Source organism: Nipponia nippon, unplaced genomic scaffold, assembly GCF_047370975.1.
Source record: "Nipponia nippon isolate SJK-2023a ecotype South Korea unplaced genomic scaffold, ASM4737097v1 scaffold_35, whole genome shotgun sequence".
Classification (NCBI taxonomy): Eukaryota; Metazoa; Chordata; class Aves; order Pelecaniformes; family Threskiornithidae; genus Nipponia; species Nipponia nippon.
Window position 1 is genome coordinate 2,706,450 of NW_028262353.1, and position 23,863 is coordinate 2,730,312.

General features: G+C 51.9%; 1 protein-coding gene across 2 annotated transcripts; it reads right to left on the reverse strand.

Annotated features, from left to right (window-relative positions):
- Positions 1 to 518: 518 nt before the first annotated feature.
- On the reverse strand, positions 519 to 22,624 carry FAIM2 (Fas apoptotic inhibitory molecule 2). 2 transcript variants are annotated; one of them, XM_087771617.1, is made up of 13 exons: positions 22,436 to 22,624; positions 19,045 to 19,310; positions 17,240 to 17,420; positions 14,130 to 14,233; positions 13,909 to 13,973; positions 13,102 to 13,155; positions 10,684 to 10,734; positions 10,090 to 10,129; positions 9,596 to 9,633; positions 8,311 to 8,398; positions 7,677 to 7,772; positions 5,216 to 5,269; positions 519 to 3,355 (listed from the first exon to the last, which is right to left on the reverse strand). In XM_087771617.1, exons 2-13 carry the CDS (start codon positions 19,057 to 19,059, stop codon positions 3,206 to 3,208), a joined length of 936 nt encoding a protein of 311 aa, XP_087627743.1. In that variant the 5' UTR covers positions 19,060 to 19,310; positions 22,436 to 22,624; the 3' UTR covers positions 519 to 3,205. The 2 variants fall into 2 exon arrangements, with proteins under 2 accessions (XP_087627743.1, XP_009470693.1); XM_009472418.2 differs by lacking the exon at positions 22,436 to 22,624 and having other exon boundaries at positions 19,045 to 19,315.
- Positions 22,625 to 23,863: the final 1,239 nt, after the last annotated feature.

Sequence of the window (23,863 nt, forward strand, 5' to 3'; positions counted from 1 at the left end):
AAATTTTTTTTCTTGTGTTTAGTCTAAACCTACGCTCCTTTAGTTTAAAACCATCACCCCTCGTCCTAGTGCTACAGGCCCTGCTAAAAAGCCTGTCCCCATCTTTCTTCTCAGCCCCCTTTAAGCACTGCAAGGCCGCAACGAGGCCTCCCCGCAGCCTCCTCCTCTCCAGGCTGAACCCCCCCAGCTCTCAGCCTGTCCCCACAGCAGAGCTGTGCCACCCTCGGATCGTCTCCGTGGCCTCCTCTGGCCCCGCTCCCACAGCTCCCTGTCCTTCCCGTGCTGAGGACCCCCGAGCTGGAGGCAGGGCTCCAGGGGGGTCTCCCCAGAGCAGAGCAGAGGGGCAGAATCCCCTCCCTCGCCCCGCTGTGGGTGATGCAGCCCAGGAGACGCTTGGCTTTCTGGGCTCCGAGAGCACATTGCCAGCTCATGGCCAGCTTCTCATCTATCAGCACCCCCAAGTTCTTCCCGGCAGGGCTGCTCTCCATCCCTTCAGTAAGAAGGCCTCACAACGGCAATAACAGTTTTGCAACAATTTATTAGCCAATGTTCAGAGAAAATACAAAATCCTATTTACAGTGAAATCATAAGAACGGCCGGACAAGAGGAGCAGGGGACACAGAGCCAGTGTCCAGGTGATGCAGACCTCAGATAAAGGACATCCACACAGAGGAGAAGCAGCAGCCATGCATGTCCCCTGCACAGATGGTCAGGGAACCCAGGAGGAACATGCCTATAGCTATAATCCCACCCCTAATCCTGTGTTATCCTCATGGGCCCTTCCACCTTTCTGAACATGTACATGACTCACTGCTTCAGTCCACATGCTTTCACTGGGTCAGGCTTGGATGGACTGCAAGCCATGGGGTCAGCACAGAAGAGGGACCAGGACACAAGCAAGAAGGGAGCCCTGTGGAGGGGCAGGGGAGAGCAGCAAGCCATCCCCACTCAAGTGGCCTATAGACAAGCAGGTGCCGTGCAAGCTTTTCCCACGCGGGAGCAGAAAGCCAGGAGGTAGCAGCAGCTCAGGCAGCAGCAAAGTTACTCCACACCAGAAGGAAAAAGAGCAAGAGATCCAGAGTGGGCTGCAGATCCATGTTCTCCTCCCCAGGTCCCAAGGTATGCAGGGCCAGTTTGGAGGAGTCCCGGTGCAGAAAGGAGGGCTGCCTTGTCCTCCAGAGGAGGAGGTTTAGGACTATTTCAGAGTCAGAACTCATCACATAACTCCATACTCACTCCTCAAAAGCTGGAAAGCAGAAATACCTACAGGTCTTTTGCTGTGAGCAGAAAAAGGCCACACAGCCAGTCTGCTAAGATATTTCAGAAGTGCCTGCATGGGTCTGAGCCAGAAAATTCCCTCTTTAAAATCCTATTTCATAAACTTTTAAGGTGCCTCCCATGCTGTCCCCTCTCCCAGTTCTGCCTGCTTGGCAATTCAAGGCCCTTGTTTCTTCTCTAGCATGTACTGCAGAAATCATTAGGTCATGAAATTAATGCTATCACCACCTAATAGTGTCCTTTATTCCTAAAAAGAAAAAAAAAAAAAAAAGCATGTTGGAGGGGTCAGTTTTGGGGTTGGTAAGCTGGAAAGCATCATTTGTGCTCCTGTGTGATCATGGACAAGGTCAGTGCAGCCACAGAGGGGCTGAAGCATTTTTACTCCCTGTACAGTAACTTTCCTCTGCCCAGCTTGGGGCATTGAACACGTGTGGTGGGAGATATAACATGTGAAGGGTAAAAGCCAGGGCAGCAGCAGAGGAAGAACGTGCGGTACGGAGCATTTTGGCATAGCCTCTCTCTAACACGCAGGGATTGCTAGAGGCAGCTCAGTGACGCACTTGCCCTGGCATTCCCAGAGAGATTGAAGATACGGGTTTCTATCAGCAGGAAGGATCACTTTTTAAAAGAGCAGAAGGCCTCTTATCTCCACCTGGAGCTTTACAGTTAGAAATTAGCCAGCTAATCCCCAAACAGGGGAATGTGAGCAAGGGGAAGATGGAAAGTTACCTGAGCATTCAGAGGCACCCAGTGCTCTCACCGACATCTCCGTTTGGGGGAGCAAAACTGGAAAATGGCCAGAGCAAGGGGAAGAGGCAACATTGGTGTTTGCTACAAAGCAGTGCCCGTTTTGAGCAATGGGCATTCACCCTGGCCTCAGTCTCTGGGTAGTAACCACTTAGGACCATTAATCTCGAGCAACCGAGACAATTTTGTGAGGGCATCAGATCCTTATGATGGGTCACAGGATCTCAGCCACCCATTTCCCACATCACAAGGTGCCTGGCTTTGCATGGGCTCTGAAACTCAGCCTCTTTCATCTCTTCTCTGCCATTCTCCTCCAACAGGCCTCACATGGGATCACAGCCCTCCCAGGTGAAGGGCCAACACTCGGAGAGAACCTGCATATACATCCCCCTTTGGGCAGGGAGGTGAGCCCACAGCCAACGGTCCTGCTATCCCGCTCTGGGAAGGAAAGAAAGTACAAACTCAGCCCCACAGCCAGATGCAAAGGATACAGAAGAATTCTTCCTGCAGGGGCATTAGGGATGTCCTCAAAGAGGCTGCACGTCCTGAACAAGTGCCCTTGTGCCTGGAGGACTGATTGCTGGGACATCCAGACTACATGATCCCGTCCTCTGCACTTCTAAAAGCAGGTACTATGAGGAGTAAATCTCTGCAGAGGCCACAAGGCTCCAAATGAATGCAGGACAGAAACAGAGGAACGCGAGGATTTCCCTAGCCTTTTCCCTTTGTTCAGCTGGTTTTCCTGCCACAATCCTAGCCGAATTCCCTACTCTCCTCCCCTGGATGGTGTTTTCCCTTTGCAGAGCTGTTCTCAGCACTTCAACATCTCATCATGCGCAGGACTCAGACAGGCAACTCTGACAGCCTCTGGGGAAAAGATCTTGATCTCATGCCTCCCAGTCTCTGGTCTGGTTTGATCTCAGGAGGAGTGGAGGGAGCAGAAGAGACATAACACTTAAGCCCTGCTTTGCTTTCTGGGTCACAAAGGCCTAACAGCATATATACAAGCTGCATAAGGAACCCAAGGGCTTTGCTCAGCTGATTGAATGGAGCCTGCTAGTGGGCCAGAAAGGGTGGGTTTGGTTTTGGTTTTTTTAACCCTCTTTTCCTCTTCTTTTAATTTTTTTTTTTTTAAACACTTGCATCTTGCCAGCAAAGAGAAGATACTGCCTTGCTGCACTCACTCCTGGCTGGAGCCAAAGAACTGGAGGAAGAAGGAAAAGATGTAGATGATGTCCAGATAGATATTGAGGGCTCCAAAGATGTATTCCTCTGGGCTCAGTGAGTATCGACGATTCCCCATCAGCATCTGGGTATCAAATGCCAGGAACTGTGAGGAGAAAGGAGGAAACCCAATAGCAGTCACATGGAGATTTGGAGGCAAGAAACACTCTAATGACAGGAGTTCTCCTAATTGCTTCACTGTACCCAAGAACAAAAATGCAGCCACTTTTTATAGGCTGTAACTGCAATTTAAAAACTCAGAAGAATGCACTGAACAAGCTGCAGCTTTCCCCTTCCTTCATTTCACTCTTGAGAGTTAAACCCTGAGCCTAACTATTACTCCAGGCCTGCTTCCTTCATGCTTTTTCCCCAAGGTTCCCCCCTTTGCTTCATCCATCCCAAATGTGTCCTAGGATCAGCTCTAGAGCCGTTCTCCCTGTTCCTCCTCAGCCAGTCCCTACAACTTGCTATTCCCAGTTCAGAAACACCTGCCAGGTAATAAGGTGACCTGGACCCAACATGGCATTGCAGCAGCAGCGCCACCAGAGCAATAAAAAGCAAGAAACCCCAGATCCTGGGCAGCACCAATGTCTGCAGAGCTGCCAGCAGAGGTAGCCAGGCCCAGAGGGGAGCTGACACCTTTCTGAGGTACAAACACAACTGGGTGCAGGGCAGATTTTACCAGTGAAGCCATCACAGTGGGAATCCACTGCCCAGCCTCCCTGCAGGGACACAGCACTCACAGAAGCAAAAATGGGCTACAAGGCAGGCTGGTAGCCCAGCTGCAAGAAAACCTGCACCTTGTTGCATGACTACAAGCTCAGTATCTTCTCCCATCTCACCTGTACACCCTCTGTTAATCTAGCCCCCAACAGACACCTTGGCACAGAGGTCTTCAGGGTTACAGGGCATCTTTGCCATCGGCTGGGGTCAGCTGCCACCTCTGCCCTCCCCAGGCATAAATAACAACCGATCTCTCCAGACATTGTCAGGCTGAGGTGACAAACCTGGCACAAGAGACTCCATCAGCTCAGTTTCTGACTAAAGTTTATGGGGTAATTATAAGAAGTTTAGGCTACTTGTATGTTACAGAGCAGCCTGTAATCATGAATCACAGAAGAAATATCTGAGCTCACTTGAAATTACTTTATTGTAGCTAATAAATGAAATTGCTCAACTGTTCTTATTCACAACGTGCCCAATGGGCACCGCCTTGAACCCCAAGGCAGCCCTCCTCCTGACCCCCACCTCAAGGTAATGCCAAGCATCTTCCCAGAAAACTCCCACACCTGGATGGCAAGCATGGCACTGCCAGGACTTGCTCTGGGAAGAGGCTCGCAGGAGGGACCGCTGGGGAGCAGAGGAATGAATCAAGCCTTTTCAGCTTTCCTTGGAGGAGCTGCCCAGCTGCAGGGCTTTTCCTGCCTGCAATGAACCTTCCTAATGCCCCCTGTTCCCAAACCACAGCCTCTCACTCCCTGTACCTCTGTTTCTGTTAATCAAACTCATACCTGATCCTTGGCCCACTCCCCACTCAACCAGCCCCTGCTCGCTTCTGCAGCCTCATTTCATCCCCAGGCTCCCTCGGAGCCCTGCAGTCCAGCTCCCACTGCTGTGCCAAAGCTTAATCTCTGCTTTTCCCACTCCAGAGATGCCTTTTTGCCCTATCCCTACAATGCTTTCTGCTGTTCACACCTAGTATTGCGCATACAGCATGGGTTTGCCAATCGCACCGTGCTCTGCAGCAGCACTGTCACGTACACCAACACCTTCTCGGGACAAGGATGAGATCACTGCAATAATTGTTATTCACGAGCCATTTAAGGATGTGGAGCTCTCTGCAATCCTGCAATTCGCTCTTCTCCCTTCCCCAAACACCCTTCAAGGCTAAAAGCATTTACCCCTTGCTTATTCGCTTATTTTTCCTGCCAGCATATTCCCAGGCCCCATGACCAGCACCACTTACCATAGTGAAGATAATGGCACCAAGCAGAGCATAGATCGCGTGGAGCCAGGGGACCTGAAGGAAACAAATCCATCAGTCAGTGCCTGGGAGAAAACTGGTTAATTAGGACTTGACACAGAAGAGGGCTTAGCTCTCATGTGGAGGATACGAGTTAGGGAAAGTGCTCTAATAGCCCAGGATAGACTTGCACCACTTCCAGCTCCACCACAGTTTCAGTTATTGACCTCTGCATGGCAAAAAGTAGGTCACTGTGCCTCAGTTTCCCTTCCCACTGTGACCATTGTGTCTACTTGGCTCATAAGCTTCTAGATAAGGTATTTGTGTTTCCAAATAACCTACTTCAACACAGCTGCCGTCTCTGCAGAAACATCTTAGCACTATCCCGATGGAAACATTTTGCAGCAGCCCTACGTGCTCATTTACCCAGACAAGGCTGATGCCGCTGGAAGAAACACCAAATGCTTCCAAGAGCAGACCCAGCTTTAATTAACAAGCATAACTTAAATGCGTTCATCTGCTGGAGTCACAGCAGGAAATCCACTGGAATTAAGACCAAACCTCAACCCCCGCTTGCTGTGGCACAGTGGCACGTGGCGCTAATGGAGAAGTTGCCTGTATTTCAGGAGAAGGTGCCTACATGGATGGCTGATCCAGCCTCGAGATCGCAGCCTGCCTCCCCAGCTAGACAAGCTCATGACAAGGCTGCCTCAAGCTATGCTTATCTTGATAAACTGCAAGATAAAGAGTAGTTGTCTCAACAGTTTAATGGCAGTGGCTTGGCACTGCAAGCTGGTTTACCCTCACGTTTGTGCAGGGGAGAGGTGGATCGCGAGCTAAGACAACCAAAATTCAAGCTCCTGGTTTTGGGAACACCAGCCTGTGCATTTGTCCATTATCAGACCAGTTCCAGGGCTAACACCAGTGGGAGCGTCTCCTGCAGGTCTGGCCCTTAAAGTATGACTCAGGTCCCCACAGAAGCCAGGTAGGATGTGAAGGGTTTGGAGGTCTGGCCTGGTTTCGGCTGGCATAGAGTTAATTTTTTTTCTTCTAGTAGCTGCTATAGTGCTGTGGTTTGGATTTAGGATGAGAATAATTTTGATAACACTGATGTTTTAGCTGTGGCTAAGCAGTGCTTACACCAGTCAAGGGCTTTTCAGCTTCGCATGCCCTGCCAGTGACAAGCTGGGAGGGGACACAGCCAGGACAGTTGACCCAAGCTGGCCAAAGGGCTATTCCATACCATATGACATCATGCTCAGTATATAAACTGGGGGAGTTGGCTGGGGGGGAACCACTGCTCAGGAACTGGCTGGGCATCGATCAGCAGGTGGTGAGCAATTGCATCGTGCATCACTTATTTTGTATATTCTTTTATCATTATTGTTTTCCCCTCCTTTTCTGTCCTATTAAACTGTCATTATCTCAACCCACGGTGTTTTTTTCCCCCCCCCCGATCTCTCTCCCCCATCCCACTGGGGAGGGAGCGAACAGCTATGTGGTGTTTAGCTGCCTGCCGGGTTAAACCACAACGAGGTCACTTAAAGGCTGCCGCGATCAAAGCCAGGTGCCTGTCTCCAGTGCAAGCAGGCATTCAGGGTGATTAATGGTGGCTGCACAGCCCCACACACCTTCCCTCTTTCATCAGCATCTTCCAGGGTCTGGCAGGCTCTTGCCTGAATGACAGCTCACCTAATGAGACACTCTTGGATGGAGACCAGACACTTCGTGCTGCCACACCAAACCCTCTATCAGGTGTGGTCACGAGCCACTCCAAGCTTTCAGCTGGGCACAGCCAACACCAGTTGTGACTGGGTCTGAGCCAAAAGCAGGGAGGCTGACAGAAGGAGCTGGACCCATGCAAGAGGGGCTGGCAGCAGCTGGAGGAGCGACAAGGTAGTCCCCCATGGTCAGGACTTGTCCCTGGGCCCCTCTCCAGAGGGGCTTATTCCAGAGAAATTTGAACCTCAGGATTGAAACGCTGCAGGACAGTGCCTGATGTCAGTGTGAACACAGCCAGGTCTGGCCAGCCAGGCACCCCACTGCACTCGTCCAGAGTCCAAGTCCTGCCTCGAATTTGGAACAAGAGCCCTGTTTTGTATTGAGCAGGCCAGTGCTTTAATGGGCACACCGCCCTGGTTTTACTGGAAGGGAAACTGAGGCACAAGCAGGTGATGTGACCTGCTGTGGAGTCACTACACAGCTCCAGGAACAGAAGCAAACTTCCTCAAGCCCCAGGCCAGTGCTGTCCTAAAACCTGATATCTGATTGTACAAGAAGGCAACAGCCACCTGGTCTGGCCTTTTGTTTCTGTTGGCGTTTCTGCACGATTTTGGAGAGCGGGCTGGGACACCCCTCTCAAGCCAAGCCCTGGAGCTTGCCTGCTTTAGGCTGATCAGCTCCCAGCCTTGCACCAGGACTGGTGGCACTGGGTGAGGAAGGAGGGGCACAGGTCGCTACTCACGTATTGGTAGGGCAGTATCACAGCCAGGATGATGCCGCCAAAGAAGAGGACCATGAGCATCACAAAGAGGACGCCCTGGTAGGAGGTGAAGTCAAACTGCAGAGGTAAAGAACATCACGTTACAAGTGCAGAGCGCCGAATGGGAGGCAGCAAGGGGAGCCAAACCTCCCTGTGTCCACAGGGAGGGACACGCCAGCAGCACACCCATCTGGCTGTCGCATGGCAATTGCTTCATCTGCGTCTCGGGTCCTATAGCCCAACACCCATCTGTATGGCGCAGAGCCAGACGCTTACCGTATCCCCTTTATTGCCATGGGCAAGAACTCTGTACCCACCGCGTACCTGAAACCCCAAAGCCCCCCACACGTTTGTGCCAGTGCCCTCCTGTACCCCACAGCCTAATCCTTAAAAAAAGCCTCCTTATCCCCATACATTAGCATCTTCCAGCCCCATCTGTACCCCGACACATCCCTCCCCCCAGCGTCTGTCCTAATCTTCCTGTAACCTTCACTTTACATCCCAGGTTGCTCCTGTATCCAGACCTGCCCCTCACACCTCACCCAGCACTGCCTGACCCTGTGGTCCTGCCCTGGGGAGATGCCTCTCCCAGAGGGACCGGTCAGCACAAACTCACCTTGGACTGGAAGCTGAAGATCGTGACAGACAGACACACCAGGGCTGTGATCCCCAGACACAGAAGGACCGACTTGGTATTGTAGTAACTGCAAAATTAACAGCAGAGCCACTTTTCAGCGTTTCCCACAGGGACTGGCGGAAGGAGGGATTAAGACAGGCAGAAGCTTAGCAGAGGCGTACAGGGAAAGCATGAGTCCTAGGGGCACAAACAGCACTGAAATTATCAATGTCCCCCCTTCGTGTAAAAAAGGGAAGGGTAGAAAATGCTAAAAAAAGACTAGATGGGTTTTCCTCATGCTTTAAATAGAAGAGGGTAGGTAGGAGGGCATGTCTATGCCTCCTGGAAACTCATGAGCAGCTGAGATGGGGACTTACTGTAAAAATCTATCTGCCCATGGACAGATGGAGAAGGGGGAGGATTCAAACTGGGAGGTAATAAAAGCAGAATGACAAACGTCATTGCAGCAAAATGAGAAATCGGAAAGCTGCAGCCACTGTTACACTACTGATGTGCTCATAACAGGTATTTGGGTCTTGGAAAACCACAGGGAAGGAGGAATTTGCACAGGTAGAGAGACTGCGGGCTTAGGTTATAATTTTTTTGTGTGTCTGACTACTGATTTTGGTTACAGCAGCAGGCTCAGCACTAAGAAAAGCCAGTCCCCGCTCTCCCCTTCAGTTTGAGAGTGATATCACTAGTATTTTCCCCGAGCTGCTGAAGCCACTACTTTCTTTGTCCCCAGCACACATCCATCAACACCCACTGGCTCATCTGCCTCATCACCAGGGACCCACGTGAACCGGGGCTGATCTTGTGAGCAGATTGTAACAGTAAAAACACAAGCAAAAGGGAGCAAGCTGTAGACTACAAAAAAAAAAAAAACCATGAAACTGCTGGAACAAACTCCTTGTCTCACTCCAGCCCCATCTGCTAGAGTGCTGCTTAGTGGAAAAGGTGAGACCACAGCATATGGTCATCCCCTATAGCCCCTCGTGCAGGCACTGCCTCGTCCCTGGCTCCCTAGTGCTCTCCTATAGGATTTAGCATAGCCAGGAGCTACCCTGTGCTGCCCGAACTGTGCCAGAGAAAGGGAAGCCACCATAGGTCTTGGCGAGCTTCTTTAAGACGTATTTTCAAAAGGGCAGGTCAGGCTTTGTGTGGCTGCTGGAACAGCTCCAAAGAGATGAGGTGGCCCATGTGTTTCAGAAGTAGGGAAGTGTTTTTGCAGGAAGAGACAGGACATAGGACCAGAAAACCTCCAGAGACCTCATGCTCAACCTACCTGGAGAGCATTCCAGTGAGATAAGCCATGGAGAGTGTCTGGGAGGGAGAGAGAACCACATTACTCCCACATTCATGTCCCAGGGAGAGACACACAACAGGGAAAACATTTCAATTACAGTGCTGATGATAAGGGCAGTGAAGCCTCTTAAATGGATGCTCAAGAGAAAAAATTTTTGCATAGTTTCTAATTCTCCAGTGATTAATATCCACAGGGCAGGTTAAAGTGAGGGCAGGCCACCACCCAGAGAACAGTCCCACCTTGTCCATCCCTCTACCCCTCTTGCACAGGCCTCCAGCACCCCACCCCATCTCCCACAGGCTTTTTTATCATCACATTCTAGTTCAACTACAGCTCCTCAGCCCAACTGCAGGGCAATTAGAGGATGAAACTCCTGCTTTCTGCAGGAATCCAGACATCTCCTGCTTGGAGCCATTTGGAAACCCACGCCGGTTGCAGGGGAAGGGCAGATGCTATCCAGATGTGCTACTTACAAAGATGCTCAGCAGGATCAGATTCCATGGGAAATACCTCCTGCAAGTGAAGAAACAGGGGCTGGTCAGCCCTGCGATGCAGAGGGCAGAGGCAGTTAGCAGCGCTGTGTAACAGGTTGCATAAGACGTGCCGTGTAATTAATGGCCTGTGCAGCAAATGGCAGGGGCAGTGCAAGGGGACAGTCATCCCGTTGGGAATGGGAGAGCATTTGGGGTGCTCCTAGACCAAGAGGGCAAACATCCCCATGGTATTCCAGCAAAGCAGTCAGCAGTGCCCTGCTCCACTGAGAGCAAAGACAACCATCCTCTGCAGTATTTAATAATGAGACTTTGGAGCTACGCAACGATGCAATTTTTGCTGCAACATAGCTTCCTTCCCAGTTGCAATTTGATTCCAGCTTTTAATGTTGTGTTGCAGCAACCCACAACTGCATCAGGCCTGAAAATACAGCTGCCACCTCGGTCCCTACATCACCGTGCCAGCATGACCCCATCCCATCTCTGCAACATTGTTGGTCATGCTCGAAACAAGAGGAAAAACATTCATCCTTCATTTCTCAGGGCTGTTTCAAATCCAAAAAGAAAATATTTTACCTAGGTCCGGAGCAGCAAGCAAGAATCAAGTAGGTCACAAAGAAAACAGCACTGCAAAGAAAAGAAAAAGAGCAGTTTAGGGAGGAAAACCCAAGCCTTGTGTGTTGATGCAGAAGTCTCCAGCTAACAAGTTTCAGTGCTCTGCTGCGCTGTTTAAAATGCAAGCACCACTCCAGGAGCTGAGGCTGGGTAGGAAGCAAGGCAGTAACTACCTCTCACAGAGGCGGTTTTCTGCCCACCGCTGCCTACTTTGCTTGTGCCAGTCCAAGGTGGGACAGCACGACAGTCCCTGAAAAACCTGAAGAGTGGTTTTAGAGCAGAGCAAGGGTAGCATTCGGGCCCAGGATAGATGAAGCACCCCAACGTGTTTGCTGTTGACACCTCATCAGTGCATGACTTGCTCATATGGAGGTGGCCAGACTTTGCCCCTCATGTCCAAGCACTTCCCGGCTTGGTGGGAATCAAGGCATCCTGCTGGGATAAGCAGCACTTAAACCAAGATTCACCGGGCTGGTAGAAGGGACTTGCCTAAGGCCAGAAGGAAGGTCTGTGTCAGAGAAGGGAACTGGTCCCATGTTACTGCACCAGCACTCGAGGAAGAGTTCAACAGCAGAAGGATCCTCTAAGGTCAGCGAAGCTCGCAGACCCAAGCCTAATATGCTGTTGCACAAGCCAGCCCCACGTCACAGGAGAGTTATTTATCTCACATGACTTGACCCTTCAGCAAAGCAAAAAAATCCAACAGCTGAGGGATGGTCTCCCCCTGCTCTGGACGTCACGCAGCCCGGGTGTTTTTCCACACTGCTGATGGGTTATGGCACAGTGGGAACCTGCTTACCTGCTTTCACCCAGTGCCTGGGGGGGAAAGTAGCTTCCAAGCATGCCGATGGCTGCACGATAGCCAGTCACCTTAGGTCTAATAAATGAACGTGACAGCAAAACCCACGGGCCACGATAAATGCACCAGAGATAAACCTGAGCATTGCTCTCCCATGGGGAAACCAGGAAAGCCGGAGTGGACGTGGCTGAATAGATGGACAGAAGACATGTAGGCAGCAAAGAGAGCCATTGCGGTTGTCCGTCTCCTTTCCATCCCTTGTTGCTCGTCTGCTCTTCCTTTATTCCCTCTGAGCCATCACCCCAGCAGTAGGAAAACACCCTAGGGCACCCACTTCTATTTCACAGAGATACACAGGGAGCTGGGGTCTCTGCATATGAAAGAGATCCAGACCCAGCTCAGGACAAGCAATTAGAGACACTGGGATGGAGGGAAGGGTTGGCTCACTGGGAGGTGAAGGGACACACAAAACTTAAGTCCCTCAAGTACAAGAGCCTCCTCCCAGGTGGCCCAAGATGGGTTTGCTCCTACTGCAAGATATAAATGCTAGCTGTCCACTAAGCTACAGGACTTGAACCCAAATGACAAAGCACAGACCTGAGCAGAGCTTGGTCTTGTCTCCCTACAAGGCAACGCTGCTTCTCCAATCTACCACCTGGCCAAGAAGGAGCACATTATTTTCCTTTAAGGTCAAAGAGGCATGCCGATGCCAGTTCCCTTCTATTGCTGCTATTTTGGGTCTTTTTTTTAAGTTATATAAGCTGGTGTCTCATCTCTGGGCCTGGACACATTTCATGATTTGGGTGTGAACTAATTAAAGCCAAGTTCAGAGAGCCTTGTTCACGGACAATTGCATCGCACACTCTGCCTGCTTAATTAGCAGCAATAACACAAGTGGCATCCAGGAAGCCAGCACAACTGCAAATACGCTAACGCACAGCGGCACAGCCTACACTACCTCCGAGCTGACCTTTCGGACCAGGCTTGACTAATGAACGGCATCCCAAATTCTGGGCACCAAGAGCAGCTCTGTGATGAAGACCCAGGCATGACAGCCCCAGAATCATCCTAATCCCTCCAAATGCATCCCCCTCTTCGCATTGCCTGCACCCTTCTTCATCTGTTGCATATTAAGGTATGCAATGTAAACCCAGGCAATCTCCTTGCTTTCAATGGGACAGACCCAAAATGAAGCCTCTACGGTACCCTAGGCACGCTTTCAGCTCTCACGTCTGGGTTTCTGCACCGTTTTCTTGGAAACTCCCCAGTTTTCCCTGGTTCGCTCTGCAAGCAATACTCATGTATTTACTTTGACCCTGGTTTGTAGAACAGCAAGCCCTCTTTTTGAAAGCCTTTGTAGATACCTAGCGTATCTCATGTCTCAGACTCATTTAGGTGACATTTTCTGTCTTCTCACCTCAGTTATCCATGAATTTCCCCATCTCCCCCTGCACACGTGTTAGGTGCAATTCTTCACACACAAGGTAGGAAGGTGTTTAGAAAGTGTCTCCACATCACCACAGCCACATCCAGAACTGTTTGGAGCATTTACAGCCATAGGAGAAGACAGAGATACTCACTAGGAAGCCCAGTACCAGGCAGCGTGCGTCTGAATGTACCCCTTGACCGGCTCGCTGCAAGACAGAGAAAAAGGATGCTGAGCAGAAGGCATAAAAAAGCCAATCACTTCACAGGTTGCTGCTAAATTAAATCTGGGAATACACACGGGGCGATGCAGCACACGGTATGTGAAGAAAAAAGCCAACCCCACAGCTGAATCTACCCAGCAGACTGACCAACTGGAAAGAAATTCAACCTGTCGAGTTGGAAAGACGGCCCCGCCGTTATCAATTACACAGTCAGGCTTACTCGGGGAATGGCCGCTGCCTTCTCTGAGACGTGATTAAAGAGCTGAAATCCTCAGGCTGACAGTGATTCATTATTTATTCTGGAGGCAACGTGAGCTGCACATGCCCAAAATGCTCAGTCACCCGAGCTAGAGACAGCCGCTGCTCGAGTGCGGGGTATCTGCTTCTGCAAGGAGAGGTAACCCAGTCCCTAAAGCCGAGGTAGGCTGGGATCTGATGGCCTTGATAACTCCCAAAGGAAAAATACAGCAGTTAATACTCAAGGGCAAGCAGCCCAGGCCTCTTGGCTGGGGTCAGCACGCAGAAGGGACAATGCACCATCCAGAGGGCATGCAGGAAAGGCAGCAGAAACGCTGAAGGACCTCTCAGGGTTCCCTCAGTTTTGTTTTTCTATTGGAGCACATGGGAAAAAAAAAATTCAGGTATCTACATAACAGACAACACCCCCAAGTAACAGGTAATTCAGGAGCAGGTCATCCACAGGACAAAGCAAGCATCGGTGCTACGCAGGAGACTTACCAGAAGGTGAAGAAAGCCACAATAACGACAGTGACCAAGAGCTGGACCATCAGGATGGCGTAAACCTGCAAGGAGAGGCAGCCCATGGGCGACCCGCAGACCAGACCCTCTGCTTCCCAGCCAGCCCAGGGAAGCCAGCAAAGCCACCGCGGCCAGGTCCCTCCAAGTGGGTCTCCTCCCTTCCCGGGGGAAGGCTGAGCCTGGAGAGACTTGCCCCTTACCTTCCTGATGAAGACTCTGCGCACATTCCTGTCATCCCAGCTGAAGGTCGTGAGCATCTCTGTGTCCCCTGGGTACCCACCACTGCCATAGCTCGGGCTCGTGCCTGAAGCAGAAGCCAGACAGATCAGCTCCCATCACCCAGCTCCCTCCCCAGCTGCAATAATCTGACCCCAGTGATTGACTACAGCTCAAGAGGCCCCAATTTCAAGGTTTTCTTGTTGCACTGCAAAAGAGAGGCTTGCTGGGATGCACTCCTGCATCTTATTAGGACCGTCTCTGAGAACAGAGCGGGGAAGGCCACTTCTGCAAACTCCAGCACAACCAGGACACCAGGGTTAATTCCTGTCTATGGTAACACCGTGTTTTTAATGGCAATTAGAGGGCTCGTATCATATCCTTGCTCACCTTTCACTGAATATTAAAGCATCCCCCAGAGGAGCTGTGACTCAGCACCTCAGTCATTGCCATCAGGAGCTCTGGTGCAGGAGGATTCCCTTGCTGCCCTGTAATTGCCTGAGCTTAGACTGTGTCTGCATCACATCTTATGTCAACGGTGTGCCCTCTCCTCCGAGGGAGCCTCATTACAGGCAGCTTTTCCATAAGGTCTGTCCCTGAATCCGATTTCCATACAGGGAGTCAGAGAATGGTTTAGCAGCAAGCCTAAACAAGGGTGAAACAACCCCGATGCTGCTGCTGAGAGTGCCTTCCCCTAAAACCATTGCACCACACAACCCAGCCCTGCTTTGCTGAGGGCTCTGTAACACAAGCTCTTGTTGCTGGAGTTTGCCTGCAGATGGGCAAGGGCTGCACCCGAAAGCATCAGTTTGCTCTGCAGCCTGAAGAGAGATGGAAGGAAACATCGGCAAACCTCTGCCCGCCAGGGAGGTGACCGTGCCGACAGCCAGGGATGGAGGCAGCAGCGAGGATATTGGAGGGCAGGGGGCTGCGAGGAGAAACCCAAAGCAGCGGCTTCTCCCCACTAAGATCAGCTGCACAAAATAGGTGTGAGAATCAGCCTTCTCCATCTCCTGAACCTCAAGCTCAAGAAAAAATAAAACAAATACTGACGCCTCAGTTGTCTTAGTGCATCGTTCCCCTATGCTGTTCACTTCTCTTGCAAATATCCCCTTCTGTGACTAAGTCTCCCCACCTGGGTTTCCTATAGAATGAAGGCTTATGCGATTACACCAGCTATACATTCATGTCCCCACCTGTTTGACAGATAGCTCCCCTCCTTCTCAAAGCTTTTTGGCTCAGTGATACTCAGATCCTCTAGGCAGATGGAGGAAAGACCCTTTCAAACTGCTGGCTGGACAGGCTGCAGACACCCGGAAAGCCAAACTCAATGCCCTGGTCTTGGATTTCTTCTGTTTTATTAGTCAAAGGCTGCTTGCTTTTATTGCAGAAGCCTCATCCTAAAGATGCCCCTGGCAGAAAATAAATCCCTTGTGTTCTTCTTGAGCCTAATAAATCTCTCGTGCCTTCTTCTACGCCCCAGTGGAGATGAAACTCCTGCAGCGCATCCTCCCTGCGTTTCTGCAAGATCTGTCATCGCCCACACAGGGCCAAGAGCACCTGAGGCCCATATCCCCAGGACACTTCGGTGCCTCCTGCGTCAAAGCAATCAAGGCATATAACACCAAATTAGACACCTAAATGCCTTGGAGGAATGGAGGGGGTTTCCTCCTCCCTGGCTAGTGCCCCCAGCACCCATCACCTCCCACCTATGGCCACATCTGAGGTAGCAAGACAGCGTGTCCCAAGCTCATTATTAAAGAAAGCAACCCAAAACACACACCACTTCTCTCCAGCTACTTCCAGTCTCATATAAGCTGTTAGACACAGCCCCGTGGCACGTACCCGCTCCCCCCCGGTACAGGAGCCCCAGCTTGCAGCGTGGCTGAGGTCAAGGAAAGGGGAGAAGTACACAAAAATCAGAGGAAAACACCAGCAGGCATCAGGTCACAGCTGCAGAGAGGAAATCCTGCCAGGCTTGTCAGGGAGGGGACAAGAGATGACACATTACCTAAACAAGTCCTCTGGGATACCCAAAATACCAGCATCCTAACCCATTTGGGCTTCACCCATCCTAATTCATCGTGACAGTAGAAAGACCCAGATGGTTGTTACAGCAAGCTGGGAGGTTATTTATCCCCTCTGTTTCTGACCCCTGAAGGCAAACAAGAATGGGAAAAGTCTGTGAAACCATCGGAGTGTGCAGGCATACACATCTCAGCGGGGTTTAGCTTGCTCTTTCCCCTTTCCTAAACATCTCCATCCCTGCAGCTGCGACCATCCCCGCTGGATGGAATAGGCAGCCAGCAAAGCACAGCAGGGGAAGAGGACTGAGCAGAGAGAGGACTCAGAAGTCATTAAATCCAGTCCCTCCAGTGCTCTCTCTCCAGTTCAAGCAGTTGGCCACCCCAGCAGACTCGCTTGCCGGCCACTGTGTCCTGCATCCATCCCAGCTTGCCGCTACGCGGCCGTTCCCCTGCATTGGGCACAGTCAGGCCTCTGTCTGCTTGTCGCGACCAAGCAGAAGCTGCACGCAGCACCCAGGGAAGAAAAGCTGTTTGTTTGCCGAGGAGTCGGCCACGCAGACCGATGCTGGAACAATTCAGCCTTCAAATCCAGCTGTGTTTTAGCCTCCACTGGCTCTGACCACCGGCTCATAGCAGCCAGACGTCACTTGATGCCGTGACACAGATTTTGCCAGTTCAGCAGCTTCTTTGAAAGCCAGGGTTGAGCAGGAGCTAGAGGGGGGCCGCTGCCTGCAGAGCCAGAAGCATTGCACCGGGACTTTCCCCAGTCCTGGGAGATGACATTGCCCACTGCAGCAAGCTGGGAGAGGGGATTTTTCCCATCCCAGTACTGGGAAGGAAAGCAGGGACAGAGCACTGGAACTTAGTCCCACCTCTGGAAGGCAGTGTGGTCTAGTGGTTGGGTGACTTAGATGGGCTTATATGACTTAAATGAGCTCTACCATGGACCAAATGGGGCACCACATCCCTGGTTCCCCCCTTCTCTACAAGCCTATAGGGGGAATCTCTGCACCCCTCTACCCCCTCTGCAAGGGGCTCACCCTGGGTACAGCCACTGAAGGACTTACTGGGATCGACGTAAGCCCAGCTGGGGTGGAGTGGGACCGACGGGGGAGGAGGGTAAGCACCAGACTTCATCCCTTCTCCCGCTGTCGCCTCCTCGTAGGTCGGAGGAGCTGGTGGAGCCGTGGCATTGTCTTTCTTCTCCCCTTGCCCCTCAGAGTTGGGGGGTTTGTTGTTCACAGAAAGCTGCACAGAAAGGGGGGGGGGGGGGGGGGATAGAGAGGTTAGACTGTAAAAACAGCACAGAAACTGCCCTGCACTGGGAACCCAACAGGGCATGGACAGAGGTCTGGAGGTCCCTCTGATGGATCCCAGGAACTGGAAGGACACCCAGTAACTCCTGTGAGCTGGCAATGGACCCATCCCCACACCCCAGGAAGGAGCATCCTCTGATGTGATTGAGGAAAGGGATGGGAAAACACCTGACATGTTAAAGGGGATGAAAAATTATAGGCAACCAGGCCTGAGGGGAGACACAGCCTTGCCCAGAGTCCTCCGTGGGGCCTCGGGCTCATATGTAACACTGGAAAGTATCCAAATTTTTCTCTGCTTTTCAGCCTACTTCTTTCTAAATTTCCCCTTAAAAAAGAGCTCTCAGTTCCTGGGCAGAAAACCCTGAACTCCTTCATTTCCACTTACACCCACATTTCGGGGAGCTCCTCTTAGCCCCCAGGAGGTGCTCTGGCTTGGCCCACCAACATTTTCTTCTAGCTCGTTCCTCTCTGCCCATCTAGAGGCTCAGCCTTGCTGCCTTCTGTAATTTGAAGGTGCAGATAAGGGACTTGGGATCTCATGTCTTCGGACTATGAAATCCCAGCAAAGGCCACCTGAGAACTTGCTTCTCCTTGGGAACGTTATCCATTTAACCTTTAGATCTTTTTCATCCCGGGATAAGCTATGAGCTTTTCCTGCCCTTGCTGCTGAAGGGGATGCCAGCTCAGTGTCAGGGATAGCATCCCCACGGATCACAGGGGCGCAGGGCTGGAACCACAAAAAGTCCGAAGTGAAGCAGATCGACTAACCAGCACTGCAGCAGACAGCACAGTCCCTGTCAGAAGGTCTTAAATTAAAGGTGTAACAGGCCCTTGAAAATAAAGCCAGGGTACCAGGCTGGGATGTGCACCACGAGCAGATCCAGCTGCATCGGGATAACTGTGCCACCTCCTCCGCCAGCTCACAGGGACTGTCCTCACCCTGTCCTCCATTACATAGCCCTTGGGTATAGGGTGGCCAACGTCATGCGAGACCCCCAGAGGTACCCAAGGAGATATGAGAGGGACAGTGCTGCCTGCATCCAGGCAGCCTCCAGCATCACATCGTTGTCATGGCAATGGTGCACTGTGCTGGCAGAGGATGCATAACCCCCCCCTCCCTGGGCTCTGAACATCGGAGAACCCCAAAAATCCAGAGCTCCCTGGCCCGGGAAGGAGGTGCTCAGGGCAGGTGCCAAGTGCTGACTGCTGGGGCCATGGATGGGAAAGCACAAGCACCCCGTTGATCTCCCTGCCATCCAGGACGGGTGGCGGAAACGGCCGCAGGTCCAACAGCAGGGTTGAGCTCCACATCCAGCACCAGGAAAAAACAGCCCCCAATGCCATAAGGACACAGCCCTCCACCCCCTCCCTCTGCCAACCCCCCCCATCACAGGGGCCAATGCCCCGGGCTGTGCACGGGTACCCAGCTCCCCCCTCCACAGCAATTGTTTTATTCCTTAAATCCCCTCCCTTCAACCCATTTCCCCCCACCGCTAGACGTGCAACAATTATGCAAGCAGGACAACTCATCATCCAAGCACTGGCCTCCCACCTACCTTCCCCTGGGTCATGGCTCCTCGCTAATGATGTTAACGATGCTGCCAGACCCTGTGAGCAGCAGCAGGAGGGAGAAGGCCGTAGCTGAGCAGGGTCCTCCTCGCCGGGTCCCTTCTGCCCCCTCTCCCGGAGTGTTTCGGGGCTGGCTGCAACCGCTGCAGCCTCTGCAGCCTGCGCTGATGCCTTCACCTTCTAGCAACATCCACAGAGCAAAGGGCGCTGAAGGGAGGACCGTACCATTCCCAGCCTGCAGCACAGGGGGAAACTGGGAAAGAAACAGCTAAAATGGGGGCGAGCGGCCACCAGCAGCGATGGGGAGGATGCACGGACACAGTGATGGGGGGGCAGCAACAGGGTCCCGCACCACAGGGTGGGAAGCAGCCACCCCAGAGATGCTGAACTCAGGGCTGGGATTGCAGAGGGGAAAAAGACACGAAGGATGCTTTGCTGCAGCATCTCTCTGCCGCTGCATGTCAGAGCCAGCCGTGGGCTGGGGAGCAGCAGCTTCCACAGGCCCTGCTGCAGCAGGGCACAGCACCCAGGGCTATGGCGGGGGGCTGCAGGCTCCCCTGGAGCAGAGAGCAAGGCCTGAGCCCGGCTCTGTAACATGAGAGCAGGAGGAAGGAGTCCAACAGCCCTGGCTCCCTTCCTGCCCCTTTCCAGGCATAGAGAGGATAAAGCCCATTCGCCCCACATGCGTTGTCCTCTCTGGACCGATGCAGCCCCAGCTGGGGGCACAGGGAGGGTTTGGAGGTGTCCCAGGGCAGCCCCAGACCACGAGCACCACGCAGCCCCCATCACCGAAGCAACGGTATTAAGTCAGCCCCACGAAGGAGAGGGCTGAACGGGGAATCCAGCTCCCAGCCCAGAGCATGTCCAAGGGAAGGGGCACAAAGTGAATGAGGTTTTGCCCCCCATGAGAGGACCTGGGGGAGTTACAGTCTGGAGAGCACAGGGAGATGGAGACATCTCCTCTTACCACCCAGCCACAGCAGGAGAGAAAAAACATGTCCAAAAAAATTTCACTTTACATAGTGAAATGCTTCAAATGGGCCGAAAATTTGTCCAGGAGAGAAGAGACTGTACAAACGCAGCACACCCTCTACCTAAACACATGGAGACACAGCCTTGTGATGAGCGGCAGATGCCAGCAGAGCAGTCTTGCACCATGGTCCCACAAAACGAAAGCACAATTTTGGGCACTTCTGGGACTACACGCAGGCTGGGAGCTGTGTCCCTGCATCCCAGCTCCCCCCATCCTCCCTCCGATCCTTCCCCAGCCCCTTCAAGTCATTTATTGCTTGCCATGCTATAAGCAAATATCACACCTCAAATTAGTTTGCCAAGTCGATAATACAGGTACAAAAAATAAATTAGCTTATCTGTTTACTCTGCCACGAAACAAAAAAAGACTCTGCCCCATTTTAGGCTCCCTAAACACAGGCCTAGAGAAGGTGAAGAACAGGCTGTCTGCAAGGAAAGGAGGTTGAAAAAACCATCCCCATTTGCAGCTTCTGCAAAGAAGCAGGCACTGGAAGGGTTAAAAGGAAAGCATGAGCTGGAAATGAAAGAATGCAGCCAAGCAATGTACAGCTGGCATCCATACAGACCTAGCCCGAGCTATTCAATTGGAAAGAGAGGCGATTACCACAAGGACTGCAAAAACTTGTCAGGATTATTCAGAATCAATTAAGTGCCTGTTAACCACAAGCTCCTCAAGGGCTTTCATTCTCCTCAAGGTTGAGCAGAGGCATAAAACTGGGCAGGTCCCAAGTGAGGGAGAGAAACTCAACCCAGCAGGTGGGGTTCTCACTGCTCCGACTGAGCACAAGGAAACCAGGCTCGGCTTGTTGATCCCCTTCAAGCATGAGACGAGCCAAGGGGTCAAGGGCTCGGGAGCAGAAACTCCAGGTGATGCATGGCATTATGGTGAGAAAGGAGACACCCATTTTCTTAACAAACCCCAGGAGGACTCATCCCAGCTGCAGTCCCCAGCCAAGCCAGATTCCTTGGTGGGATAATGCAGGACCCCACATGCTCTATCCCAGGCTGAAGATGCTTCAAAGAGCTAAAATACTGGGTCTGGAAGAAGAAAAACCCTCAGCAAAGAAAAGCAGATGGTATTGCCTACCACAACAGCCTCCCACTAAATAAAAAGCAGCAGGAAGGGAAACCAAACCCATCCACCACCCTGTTGTCTAGAAGGCCCGTTCCCACCCTCGAGCTCCCAGAGGGTATCTCTGTCTTCCCTTGCTGCCCAGCCCCAAATCAGATCCAGCACCAACAGGGAATATTTTCATGGCACTCCGGGAAACCATCATGTTTTCCCAGCCAGGGAAATGAGCTGAGAGAGCCCATGGGCTGCAAGGCTTGAAATGATTCTCATCTCTGCCATGGAGAAGACAAGGACAACTCTGCAACTCTGCCCAGCTGGCAGCAATGAAAAGCAGAGCCCTTCAGCCCTTGCAGGGACCATCCTTCTCTAAACCTGGTTCCTTGCTTTCCTCTTTGAGCTAGAAGCTCTTAACTGTGCCACAGTCCTACCGAGAAGGTAATTTTCTCTAGATCTTCTCTTTTCTCAGTCTCACAGATGCATTAGGAAGAGAAGCACACACAAGAGCCAGATTCCAGATTGCGATGCTCACCCACAGCATCACAGCAACCGTTCAGCATCCCCCATCCAGCTCCCCAACCAACTGCTGGCCTGGCTCAGCATCAGGCCACGTGAGGCGGCCGTTCACCTGCACACACATACCTTTAATAATCATACCTTTAATTTTTTAATAAAAAAAAATGTCAGGGCCACGCCCTGCCAAATCCACAAGGGATTTCACAGGGATTAATGCAACTTCGCTGAACATTCAATCACATCAAAAACAAGGTAAAGAAAACCTAATGGGATAATTAAGGGATCTGCTGCACCAACATACATGATGGCACACCCAGGAGCCCTCTGTAAACATGCTTTCCCCCATCCCAAGAAGGAAAAGCCCCCACTGGCAGTGAATGCTCTGCCATGGACTTCAAAAAACACCATTAAAAAAAGCAGGAATTTACCCTAGGCTTTCAGGCTGCTGCATTACCCATGGATTATTAATGCTAAATCCTGCCACCAGGCTTGGTCCCTAGATGGGAGATTAACAGGCAAGCTGTGGATATCAAGGCATGCATGAAGAGGGCTTTGGAAGGAGAAAAGAAATCGAACCGCCCTTATTCTTGGGGAGCAAAGCCCTGCCTTCAGCTCCCATCCTGCCAGCATCCCAGGCGCAGGGCAGGCAGGGAGCTCCCCAGGGCCTCTCAGCCCGGGTGAGCCACCCCAGAGCCTCACCTCCACGAGAGGTGGAAACCCACTCCCAAGAGCCAGCGTCTCCCTTCCCGGCCGGCTTATACCTTCCTGCTCTGGTGCAGAGTCCTTCAGCTGAATTTGCCCTCCTTCCTTCCCAGGCTGTTCTTGAAGAGCAGAGAGAAATTCCCCTTAACATGAAATACAAGGAGCCGGACAAGCCAAACTCTTTGGGGTAGGATTTTCTCCTCCCCAGCTTCTGCAGTAAGCATCAGTCTCCAGCTCAGGCCTCGAGAGCCAACACTGGTGCCTGAGCTAAAAAAGGAAACCCAGCCCTCCATCACCCCCTTTATACCATCAGTTTTCCATTGCCTGGAAGAAAATCCTACAAACTGTGCCCAGCTGAGCCGTCACACCTGATCACAGGCACCCCAGCTGCTGGGTAAAATTAATTTAAGCCCTCAGAAGAGCATTTTCATTAGAGAGGGCTCAGCCCCCAGTGGTGGGCAGTAGCTGCGAGTCAGCTGGGGACCATTATCTGAGTAAGCTGCTTGGTGGCTTGCAGTTGTTTGCCCATGCCGTGGGGCTAAGGCAGTGCCGGGATTTGGGTGCTTTGAGAAACTTTGCCCTATTTTTTTTCAACACCTCCAGAGCCGCGGTGTGTGATTTCAGTGAATCGCAGGGAACAGGTCCCAGTGGCGAGGTTAAAAAATAAACGGAAGCAAAATCCGCGATACCCAGAAACCACGTCAGGGAGTAACAACAACACGCGTGCACACACCAAACAAATAAACAGATAAATGTAAAGATGAGGCACTCCCCAGGATTAAATTGTTCAGCTGCTCAGGAGTGCATTTCACTCATCGCTGCCAGAAGAACATGTTCTTACCACCATCGTGTGCATTTGATGCTGTTAAACGAAAGGAATTGCACAAGTATGCAAACTTACCTCACTGGGAGTGGGGGAACAGAACAGGTTTGGGTGACACTTGGAGTGACACCTTCATGCCACTGTGCAGTTTCTTCTTTAAACTATTATGAAGGAACTTTATATAATACAATCCAGGGATGTGCACAGGAATTTTTAAAATTCTTATGAGCCCACACAATGAGTGACCCGTGGCCTCGCGGTGACGCAGCAGCCTGACGCCCGGCACCCGGGCAATCAGCAGGGAGAAGAGATGGAGGAAAGACCTTTGCTGCATTTCAGAGCCCAAATTTTCAGCGTGGAAACTGGCCTAAAATCCAGGTTTCTTCCTCTGGAAGCTCAAAGTTAGAAGTGAGGGGGTTTCCCATCTGGCCTAATGACATCCCAGGAATAGCTTGTAACGTGTCCCCTGTCCTCCAAGCCCATGACGTCTGCCTTCCTTGCCTGCGTCCCTGAGCGAGCAAGCACCTTTGCGTTTCCCCCCCTTTGCGTAACTCCAGAGTTCCCAGCGAGCCGCTTCCTTCCTCTCTTTTCTCCTTACAACACATCTTTCCCGTAACGCGCCCGCCCACGTGGCTTTGCTAGGTCGGGAGATTGATGCCTGCCT